A 12267-nucleotide genomic window follows, 5' to 3' on the forward strand; every position below is an offset into this window, starting at 1 on the left:
TTTATTTCAGGTATTTATTGCTTGTTTGTCAGTCATCAGAACAATCTTAAAAGCCACCTATATGTATCATACTCAAAGAAGTTTTAAAGAAGAAGGACACATGCTTGGTGGCAGAAGAAGGAGGGTGATATAGCTAGCAAAGAATAGACTAGATGAGCAGAAACAGTTACAGTAAATGATATAGTGATGCAGTTGAACCATCCTGTAAGTAACAAACACAGACATCAAATCTTTCCCTTACCCTAATGTTTGGCAAACAATCCCAATGAGTACAGGCTGTACCTTTGGATGAAGTACATAAAGCATCTAAATTTTCTGCACAGTACTTGTTGGACAGAGAACCCCCCCAAAACAGTAACACAATCCTCAGGACAATCTGCCTCAACTTCAGAAAGAGTTATGGAACACTTTAATATATCTTGTATAATGCTTTATATAAGTTTATTTTTAAAACACGGGATGGAAAAAATAGTAGATTATGCCAGTCTTCAAGAGAAAACAGGTTCTAGCTCATGATGTGGTGCTTTCTCCTCCCACTACTCTGAGGTGGTGCTAAAAGCCTCAACTCAGCTGTAAATCTGCAACACACAACCAGTAATACAGAAAAGAATTCCACATCATCCATATAATTGTGCATGGAACTGTGGAAAAACTCCAGAAAAATATTTTGGAGTTATACAGGACAGCTCAGTTAAAATGACATTATATTGTGCTGCAGCTAGAAAACAGCCCAAAAAAGATTATCAGGAAAGAAGATGAAAATAAGACAACCAGAACTATATCTGTATAGTGCTACATTTAGGATCCTATGTATAGATATATTTTCCCCATTTCAAAAAGATAATAATGATTTTAAAATGTCAGCTAAATGATCAAGAATTTGGAACACGTTCCTTATATGTAATGACTAAAACCTTAAGAAGTTTTTTTTAAAAGAAAAAAGAAAGTAATGACATGATAGAAGTTTATAAAATTATAAATAGTGTACAGAAGGAGTTGTAGCACATTTTCCTTCCTCTTTCACAACTATAGGGGCCGAACAGATGGGACTGGTAAATCCGCATGCCCCCAAGATATCCAGAAGCTGCACTGGCCAACCACGCAGGACCAGCTTCAAGATGCTCTGGGGGTATGCCATGTACACACCACACACCCCCAGGAGCCTCCCTAGGACTGTGCTGGGGCCACTAAAGGTGCCTTTTCACCGGCACAAATAAGAGCAGATCTTTTCTGCTATGCATGGTGCCATATGGCAACGGATGCAGCCATGACATTTAAAGAGAAGTCAGCCACATGTCCAGCAAATGGTGGTGGAGTACTAGGCCTGTAGTTGTGAACACGAGCCCTTTGACTTTGATCACAGCTATGGAAATGAGAATGTGCCCAGTCTCTACTAAAAGGAGATCTCTTTCCATAATATGATGAACGAGAGGACATACAGAAAGAAGGATGTCTCCACTAATATTCTCTTTTATACTACTAGAAATCACTATGTTGGTCAGACCAGACTGGACATGGCGAATACTCTTTTGCATCATCCAAGTAATGTTAAATGTGAGAAGGGTGATGGGCTCAGTATCAAGGAGAATGGTGAAGCAATACTCCTCAATAGATCACTCACTGAATGCCTCCTGCCTGGTTCCTCTGTATTACTAAACCAGGGAATCATCCCTTCTAGGGAATTGTACAACTTCAACTTCTCCTACATATGATATCAGAAAAAATGTGTGGGACATCTTCTCAAGTAGCGTGCTGAATCTGCAGCATGGACGTTTGTGGTAAAAAAAAGTAGTCAAATCTCCTTGAGGAGTGTTCTTGAAGAAAAGACATCAAACCTGGCATATGAGTCATGGTGATAGTCAGAATTGATTGAATTGTAAGCAATGGAACTGAAGGTATAGCTTCAAGATAAGTTAGCTTCCTTACACCTCTCCTATTTTGATATCAGAAATAAAGCTTAATTTGCCCTTTTATGACCCTATTGTAAATGCCATTACTGGGATTCCTTCATCACATGTAAGCTAGCAATAGCAGCTGCCTGGCCTCTGTTTTTCCGGACATCCTTGAGGAAGTGTGAAATGCCCACCATGGGATGATGCTAATGAGTCAGCGGCCCTGGCATCTTTGCCCGCTAATCCACCTGACTTCAGAAATGCACTTCCACCACCCACATTCACACCCCAATGTTACCAGCTCCAAAAAACAGCTTCAAAGTGATTCAAATCCATTTCAAAGGAAGCACCCACATTTGGCTTTTTCTATACCCTGAATTTTGCCCCAGGGCTAAAATTCCCTATAGATACTAGTGCTTTGCTTTGTTTCCCCAAGCTTAGCCAGGCATTCATGCTGCCAGTTTGCTTGGCTAACCCTCTCTTGCTTGACAACCTCCATTTGCCTTGGGAGACAGTGAGTTTCTTTTATCTCCAGACCTGTAACAAGTGGAGTGACTATTCTATTCAGGTGCAGTATTTCCATTAGTTTAGCCTCCTCTGTTCCAACGTAACACATGTGAATTTCCTAGTCTTTGTGAGTGTATGTGGTTGTATATACTGGATGATTGTTGAATTCCCTTCTTTACAATAAACTACTTAGAGGTTTGCCTTTGGAATTCTTTGTGTCTCTGGACTTGGTATACATAGGGACTTGATCCCATTGCTAAGTAACCCAGTCACTACCATTGAGCTAATTCACAATTCCAAAACATACATTGGCATTTGAGTGTTTCTTTTGGGGACAGGTATATACCCAGGGTTACAGATAGTACAAACACTCATTATGACAACCACATGGGCTATTCCATTCAAAAGAGGAGCATAATTTGAGAGTCCTTTATGCCATCTGACTACTTCACAGGAGGAATGAAGAAAGAATCTCCAATGGAAAAAAGAGGAGGTTCAAGGAGAAAAGCAGACTTCTCTCTTATATCTCTCTCTCTTAAAGTAAGGCAGCAGCCAAAAAAGAAATAAATAAGCAATGAATGGTCTAGAAAAGAATGTCATGCCAATAAAACACAATGAGGAAAAAAATAAGTTGAGGAAAATGTTCCTTAAGAAGCTGCTAGTGTGACAAACATAAAGAAACTGAGGCTAAGGTGTGTTAAGGGATGCACTATGAGATGATGGGGCCAGGGTTCCTGCCCAAAATCACTCAGCTATAAAATGTTCCAATAAGGGCTTCTGTGCAGACACCAAGATCTTTTTTGTGTGATTTCAGAGAGACCACAAAGAAGAAGAAGGGTTGTTGACTTCATTAATTGCTTTTGTGCTTCTTGAAAATATCTAAAAAGTAGTATAGACAGCTTCTGTGTCTGATCCAGTCAGATTGTTTTTATGTCTGACTAAGAATTCAGTTTCCTCCAAACAAAATGGGGACCTCTAATATATCTAAGATGCAGACTAGTTCCTCTCCGAACATAATATATATGTTTCAACATTCCAAATTATATACTAAATAATTGTTGTGGATTCTTAGGCAAAAGGTATATATGAATGTAGTGCTATAAACAACAGAGACTTGTACCACACTAAACACTAACAAGTTTTGTTTGCACAAGCTTTTGACAAATGTCTCATACTTCATCAGATGAAATGCACTGCAGTCCATAAAAACTTATACCAAATAACTTGTTTAGTTTTTTAAGATGCCACAACATTTGTTATCCTTGCGGCAATAAAATAATATGCTAATCCGCTGCCCTGTTATAACTGAACAGGAAGAGAAAACCTTAGGTAGATTGGATGGGAAGACAAGGAATGAAGATTCCAAAAGCTACCATTGTACACAGTTTGAGGATTACTCAATCCTGCTGATCTCCCATGACATTTGTGTTCTAAATCTTGCTTGTGCCACCAGTCCTAACTACTATGGTACACAAATTCAACAAACATAAGGGACAGAAGCCATACTTATCTTTTATGAAACCACCTATTAGTGACATATTTATTTATGTAAGGCTACCATTGCAACTCCATACATACTGTACATACATACAAAAAAAAAAGCCATGTGAATCAGTCCTAGAGAAGAAATGTACATTCTCTTATTTTTACACTGCAATGGTGATCTGTATTTTTAAATAAAATACAAGACAATACTGCTCTGAATGTTAAAAGAAACTGTTGACAAACTGCCTACCAAACTCCTTGATCTCCATCAGAACTTCTATTTTCCTAAACGTTTAACAGAAGAAAGTAAGATTTATTTACCTGCCATCTTCGTTGCTGCGAAAAAATACAAGGAAGGGATCTGATTTCCCAAAGAAATCTTTCTTGTCTAATTTGTTTGCACAAAATTGCATCAGTACAGCATCCTAATAAAAGAAGCAAGGGTAACATAGATTTAAAGCATAAATTATACTGCACATATTATTTGCATAAAGAACAATTTGCATGACTACTAGGAATTAAGACTAGGTTTCTTTTATTTTAACAGTGTTCAAAAGAAAAAGTACTATGAAATTTCCCTTTCTTCACTACTAGCATGGAAACTGTCATCATTCTGAGTCATGAGACATTATTTTCACTCATCACAGCAAATATTTTAATCAGCATTAATAATTCAAAGTTTTTGTGCTGTATTTTGACAAACATTATCTTTAAAGTATAGAACAGTGACTCCAAGTCCCATCCCAGCAAAGTGGCCAAGAACAATATCATAGCTTATGGAGATCCAGTAGAACCAGCAGGGACTCCCTAACTCCAGTCCCCAGTGAATGCTTCACATCATCGTGACAAACAACAAAAATGGCTTCTGTCCTATAGCCAGACCTGAAGCCAAAATGAAATGCATCTAGATCATCACAGAGGAAAGTATGCATCAAAGGTTACTAAAATGTAAAAGGGTAAGTACGATCTTTATGATAATTAGTAAGAACCAAATGATACACTTTAGCAAAAGAAAACTAAATTTTAATTTACCCGGCAACAGTTCAGTTCCTCTGCTGTCAGTATAATTATTCCACATTTCCTCCCAGGAATTCCTCTGTTAACAAAACAGAACTGAGATGAGATACTACAGTTTACAGAAATATAAATTAAGAAACTTTGGTGCTGTACATACTGGCAGATAGTGCGCCCCCGTCACGTACTAGGGGTTGGCCGAGGACGCACTGTCCATATTGGCCTCACCCCTAGCACATGACAGAGGCATCAAAATGGCAGTGCCCTGTACACACGGGCGCTGCCATTTTGACGCGACAGACACGTAGCATTCGCACGTCCCGTTGCGCTTGTGACATCATGAGTGCGCCATCTGCAAACTTGGGCGTTGCAAGCATGACACAAAAAGAACCCGCTTTTTTGGGTTCTTTTTCCGCCGCCAGGACGCCTCGTCATTTGGCAGCTGAGGCTTCCCGCCGGCAGAAATGGAGGTGGCAGCAGACTGCCCTTTTTGAGCGGTCTGTATCCCGCCTTTCTTAACTTACTAATCAACTGTCACAATGCATTCTGAGATATATTGGTTTCTGCTTTTTTATTAATCAACTTTGTTCCCTCCATGATATACAACCCATAATTATTATTTAAATCATGGATGAGACATTTCCAAGATTCCCTATCCTCCACTGCCCTGCCCAGTTCCTGCAAACCCTTGCCCACACCTCCCCCCCCCCAGATTGAGCCTGTCCATCTGGTTTGTGGTCTTCCTCTCTTCCCTCTACATTTCCTAGCATTATTGTTTTTTCTAGCGATCCGTGGCTTCTCATTATGTGGCCAAAATACAATAGTCTCAACTTGATCATCTTTGCTTCCAAGGAGAGCCCAGGTCTGATCTGTTCAAGAACCCACTGGTTTGTCTTCTTGGTTGTCCATGGTATCGTAAGTACTCTTCTCCAGCACCACATTTCAAGTGAGTTGACTTTCTTTCTGTTTGCTTCCTTCACTATCCAGCTCTCACATCCGTACATGGTAATTGGCAATACAATGGCCTGAACGATTCTGATTTTTGTGCTTAGCTGTATGCCTTTGCTTTCAGTATATTTTCCAGTTGTGTCATAGCTGCCCCTTCCCATTCCTAGTTTTCTTATTTCTTGACTGCAGTCTCCATTCTGAACAATGTTTGAATTGAGAATTCAATTTCTTCATTGTCTAGATTGAATTTATGTATTTCTTATGTGGTCATTATTTTTGTTTTCTTTATATTCAGCATCAGTCCTGCCTTTGCAGTTTCATCTTTGACCTTCCTGAATAACTGTTCCAATTCCTAAATGTCTTGTGCTAATATTATAGAACTTTACAAATATTTATTATGTATTTACAAACATTTATCAAATCATACCATGTCATTCTCTCTCATATTCAGAGAGGGTTGCCTTTGCTCTCCTCTGAGGATAAGAGGGTATGACTTGTCCAAGATCACCAAGTGGGTATTCATGATCGAGCGGTGATTTGAACATTGTTCTCTAAAGTTGTCCAGTGCTGAATTACTATATTATGCTAGTGTCATGATCAGCAACGAGGAGGACTTGGAGGACGACGAAGAGGAATCTGAGAGAGTGTTAGACCCCAGCCCTGCCTTGCCAGGTTCTAGTTCTGCCCTACCAGATCCTGGGGCTGTTAAGTCTCCTTCAGGGGACACTCTGGATCAGCAGCTAAGCCTTGTTTCAGCAGAGGTGCCAGGCCTGGGAGATGTAGAGCAACAGTCAGGCATTGAAGTTCCCAACTTCAGCCAAAGGAGGGCAGAAGGGGAGGGCCTGCGAAGTTCAAGAAGGATAGCTGAGAAGCACCCATCAGCTGCGATAAGGGAGCAGCTCTGTGATTTAAGACAAGATGTGAGACGCTGACTCCCTTTGTCAGAGATTATTGTGCTTTCCATTTAGTGAATGCTGCTGGCTCTGGCTTTCCTGGACTCTTGGCTCTCTAGACCTTTGACTGCTCTTGAACCTACGACCTCGGAACAGACTTGACCCCCAAACCCTCTGGCATCCTCGGCCTCTAACTGAACTGGTATTTGTGACTTCTGGAATCCTGAATCTGGACTGGCTTGTGGCTGTCCAGCCTTGTTTCCTTTGCTGAGCCACTCTTATCACTGTGTGTGTGTGTGTGTGAGCGCGTGCTGGCAGCATTCCCGGACTGCTAGATCCCTCGCAGAAAGTTCAAATTGTATAATATTTTCTTATCTTACTTTGCTTGTTAATGTGGGCAGCATCAAGATGCATCCCCAGCCTCACATAAAATCATACATATTCCCTTACCAAACAAATTGGTTGTGGTAGGAGTTTTTCTTATGGATCAGTGCGGCTTCTTTCATTTTTTGGGGGGGGGATTCCTGTATTAGCTACCTAATTGAGCCCTGGTGGTGCAGTGATTAAATGGTTAAATGCCTGTACTACATCCACTCACTCACAAACCACTAGGTTGTGAGTTCAATACCAGCCAGAGGTTTAGGGTTGACTCAGCCTGGCATCCTTCCAAGGTCGCTAAAATTAGTATCCAGCTTGTTGGGGACAATTAGCCTACACTTTGTAAACCACTTAGGGAGTGCTTAAGTGCACTGATAAATGGTATAGAAATGTACTTTTTATCTTTCTATAGTTGCAATGAAGTATCCAGAAATTCCTAAAAATATGTTCTTTCAGGTAAAAAAAGAGTAGATTTTATTTGCAGATTTTTCACTTTCATGGGGGTCCTGTACCCCGTAACCCCAGCAAATGTGAAGGGCCCAGTGTATTCCTTGAAAAACAGTTATTCCATCAAATTTATCACTGAGCTAACAGTCTTGATTTAATTATTAGAACCTTTGTCTTTATAATAATAGAATGCTTAATATGTTATTCATCTTAATCACTTCATAAGTTATTTTGAAACAACATTCAAATTCCGAACAGACACCAGTAGATAAAATAATGCCACTGACTACAAGTATCGTCTGCCTAGAATGCTAATTTTTCATACATGAAAGAATAGAAGGTTCTCCTGATCTCAGGAAAAGATAGTTACTGGTAAGGACACAGAGAACATAAGAAATATAAACACAAATGCAGGTAGGGTGATACTTGCTTTTCTTTCTCCGTTTTTCTTCCCTTTTGCATCATGCCTATAACTTCCTGAGTCTACTTGTAGGGATTTTCTTATATAGAGAGCACATAAAAAATGTAGGCATCTACAACTATTAAAATAAATAAATACAATTATAAAAAAATACTTACACAATTGACTTTTCTAATCTGCTTCCTTGTGACCCAACAATCTCTCCAAGTGTACAGAACACTTGTCCCAAGAAATCCTGAAAAAGTGTTATTATGGAAATGCATAAAGCTCATAGATAGATAGATAGATAGATAGATAGATAGATAGATAGAGGGAAGTCATTCCTTCTTGCTATGTCATCCCCACTTTCACATCATTATGAAAATGAAGCATTATAAACATTATATGACACAGTCTGTACTACAACATTTATTGTCATGGATGAGCCTAGAACAGCCTCCAGTTCAAAAAGACAGGCAGTCACACATGTGTACACGATCACACACAGACACAGACACACACCATCTCCTCCTCAGACAAAGCTGTGAGGAAAACTAAAAGCTTCTTTCCCAACTGTCTCTCCTTCTCTTCTGTTATGCTGAAGTTTATGAGCTCATTGGGATCAGTGCAATAGGTTTATGGCTATATTATATCATGGAGCTGCCAGAGATTATATGATCACTTTGCAGTATTTTACTGGACAAAGGATAAAAATAATGTTTTCTATAATATCAGTTAATAATACACATAATAAATCCTTTGTGATGACCAGTGGTATATCACAAATTAACCTGTGCTTCTCAACTCCCCAAACCTATAAAATGTTAACTGTTAAGATCTCTGTTTTGCTAGTATCTTTTGCACTTCCATTCCATTTACATGTGTATAAATATCTCTCAGCTAAGGGTATACTCCATGCATATAGTGAAATGGGCCGAAGTCCACAAAATCTTAGGCCAAATAAAACTTGTTAGTCCCTAAATTGCTTCAAGATTCTGCTATTTTTACTACAGCAAACTGACACAGAAACTCCCTAGAAATGTCCACAGATTAATCATATCAGGACACAGTTTCAGTATTAAAATCAAGTAGTACGTACATGCTTTGATAGGTCTGGACTCTTTGAATCAACATCATACCTACATTGAAAAGAGAAAAAAATGAATTGATTTATATGCAGAAATATCCATGAAAAAGTAAGAGCTTTATATTGTTTTTCTTACTACAGCATTAATTTTGGCAATTTAGATTATGAGAGAGGATGATGGACCTACATCTGCATTCAAATCTCATTTTAGCCTTGGAGTTAAGGTGTAACTCAGCTGCAGTTCCTCAAAACTCTGAATGACCCAGACAACGTATCACAGATTGCAAAGGAGTCTGATAGAAGCATAGCCAGCATAAACCGTACGTTTGTCCAAAGGTAAGGCAAATATAACAGGTAATGTGCCAGACAAAAGGCACTGGCCTGGAGATAAACTGAAATACCTAACCACAGTTCTAGTTCAGCTGGCAGAATGTGTTCTGAATCATACACATAAAAATTACAATGAACACTTAATTTTATTATTTTGTTCTATTTCTTTACATAAATCTATTGTAATGACATTTCCATGAACATACACAAAAAATGCATGCATTATTTGTGAGATATGTTGTTTATACTACCTGTGCCATAATAAGTTCAAATTTCTAAAAGTTTTGGACACACTATACAGAGTGCATTAAAGGGAAAACGAGGAATGCAAAATACAGTGCGCCTGCCTATGAAAAAAGGGGCAGTGCACCCTATAAGGGGTAATGGCATGCACCCCTGTGGTACACGTGCCGCACCGCACCATCACACCGCTGCGTGCACGAGCCACATTCATTTAAATGGGGCTCGAGCATTTGAGGAATTCCCTTTACGCGGTATGTGTGTGTGTGTCCATCCAGAATGGATCTCCCGCGTAAAGGAAGGGCGGACTGTAACAGAATAATTCTTTTCTTGGCTGAAGAATGGTGGGAAATAAAATTACTGTTCTCCCCACATAAGATGTGTGAGATATCTAGCCCAAGCCACCAAAGGAGGGACAAAGGGATGAGTCCTAGAGAACACTATGCATTCTATGCATTCCTATTCATCTATTATATCACCATGTCCCCTTCATATTACAGTGTGCCCGCGTTATACGCGGCTTTGAGTGTATGTACTCAAGTCGTGCGGGAGCATGCTGGGCGCAAGGGGCGATGCATCCCATTCAAATTAATGGGGTGCACGGCCATGCTCACGAGCCCCATTCACTTGAATGGGCTTAAGCCCATTCACCTTATGCGGTAGGGTCCAGAACTGTAATACTTTGGTAGCAGAGGGAGTGGGCTGCATGTGGCTCACTGCCAAATTATCTGCGGGCACATGTGTCCCACTAAATCTGTTTTTGTGGCCCCTGACCTCTCCAGTATCTCTTGGCTGCACTTTTGTGCCACATGAAAGGGTGAGCTGCCTCTCTTGAAGGGCTCCAGGAGAAGCAATTTACCTTTAAATAGCTCATATCTCTCCATGCACTATTTAATAATCCTCCCAAAAATACAGAGTGGATTTGCTTGGGGTATTTGGAACAATTCATGAGGCCCCACAAAAGGCCTAGGGACCAAAAACTGACTCCCCCTGAACCCACCACAGCTGCACACACAGCAGCTAGCAGAGGTATCAGCCATTCTCTCTCACACACACTCCTCTGACTTTCCTCCATCTTCCAGCACGTTGGCTGAGCAAGCTTCTATGAGGTAATAACGCCTACCCTGTCCTCAATATCTGATACTTCTTTGTCCCCTCTTAGCAGGTCTCCATGCCCTCTTCAGCATCCTTTCTAACCAAACTAACTTGGTCTCAAAATGGGCAGTCATAGGTAATCATATAAGAATATCTTTTGCAATGTTTATGGTCCTTGACTGCCCATTTGAGACAAGTTAATTCAACCAAACTTCACTTTACAAAATTATATTATGACTGGCAGACCTCACAGCAACATACTGGTTCTGGAAGAATTCCTCTCTGCCCATTCCTTTCCCTGAAATCTACCTGAACCCTCCTATCCTCACAGAGGCCTTAAAGGAGGTGAGTAAAGAAAGACTAATGTAGGAACAGGAAACCCTCAAAGACAGGGGCTTTCCCACCATACACCCCCAGGCCCTCCAATTCCTGACTGTGCCTCTCCCCGCCACACTTATTCTCTTTCCCATGGTGACATGTTGGAGGAACTAATGGTTGCAAAAACAGTCTGAAGGCCACATCTGGCCTTGGGACCAGAGATGGCCCACCTGGCTCTAGGGGCTGCAGAGATTGCAAAGTGTGTGTGTGTGTGTGTGTGTGTGTGCGTGCGTGCGTGCGTGTGTGTATACCTTCAAATAGCACAGCTTCCATGATCCAGATGATGTTGGACTGTAGCTCCCAGCATTTCTCAGCATTGGCTATACCAGCAAGGGGATGCTGGGACTTGCAGTCTAACAATAGCTGGAGAGCCACATGTTACAATAAAGTCTGTAGCTTCAATTTCTAGCCAAAATGATACCCATGACCCCTTACCAACAATTTTGGTTAAAGTGGCTGCAAATTTGCCACCCCTAGAAATTCATCTTTAACAGGAGCAATGGTATTATTGCCATCCATGTTTCCTCTTAAGATAGCTATGGGGAAAGGAATTCTTCCAGCACCAGTATATAATGGGCTTCCTGGCAAAGCCATCAGTTCCATTGAATGCTGATTAAGCCATCCAAAAAACAGGCAGGACACAATGATGTGTGGGGCTATGTGAGTTCACAGATGATCTCTTGAAGAACTAGAGTTAACTTACAGGTATTCAACCTCCTCCTTCATGGTCTCTCTGACTCACATAAATGGGAGACTAGCAAGCTACACAAGGAGATGGGAATGTCACTGAAAACAAGCAGCGATTTACTGAACATAAAATTCATCCATGATATCAAGCATGACCATAACACTTCCATACCAATACACGGAAATATCAGTACATAACAGGCTTCAGTAAACAGAATTATTATTATTATTATTAGTAGTAGTAGTAGTAATAGAAGTATCCTGCTTTTTCCAAAAAAACGAGAGTCAGAGAGGCCTACAATTTAAAGAACAAAAAGGATATGAAGGATATGAAAATCAGTACAATCGGCCCTCTGTATCCACAGATTTAACCATCCACACTCAAAAAGAAAACTTTGTTTTTACTATTTTATATAAGGGACACCTTATTACTATGCCATTGTATTTAACTGGAATTGAGCATCCACAGATTTTGGTATCTGCAGG

General features: G+C 40.3%; 1 protein-coding gene across 1 annotated transcript in view; it reads right to left on the reverse strand.

Annotated features, from left to right (window-relative positions):
• The window catches only part of CPNE8 (copine 8), an 89246-nt gene that overhangs the window by 33821 nt on the left and 43158 nt on the right, over nt 1–12267 (reverse strand). The window contains exons 5-8 of the mRNA XM_089524486.1: nt 9064–9103; nt 8144–8220; nt 4917–4980; nt 4206–4309 (exon numbers count right to left, since the gene is read on the reverse strand). Of these exons, the coding sequence (XP_089380612.1) occupies nt 4206–4309; nt 4917–4980; nt 8144–8220; nt 9064–9103 (285 nt within the window). The remainder of the gene's footprint in view (nt 1–4205; nt 4310–4916; nt 4981–8143; nt 8221–9063; nt 9104–12267) is intronic.

Source organism: Sceloporus occidentalis, unplaced genomic scaffold (assembly GCF_023333645.1).
Source record: "Sceloporus occidentalis isolate IW3139 unplaced genomic scaffold, rSceOcc1.0.p SCAF_5, whole genome shotgun sequence".
Lineage (NCBI taxonomy): Eukaryota > Metazoa > Chordata > Lepidosauria > Squamata > Phrynosomatidae > Sceloporus > Sceloporus occidentalis.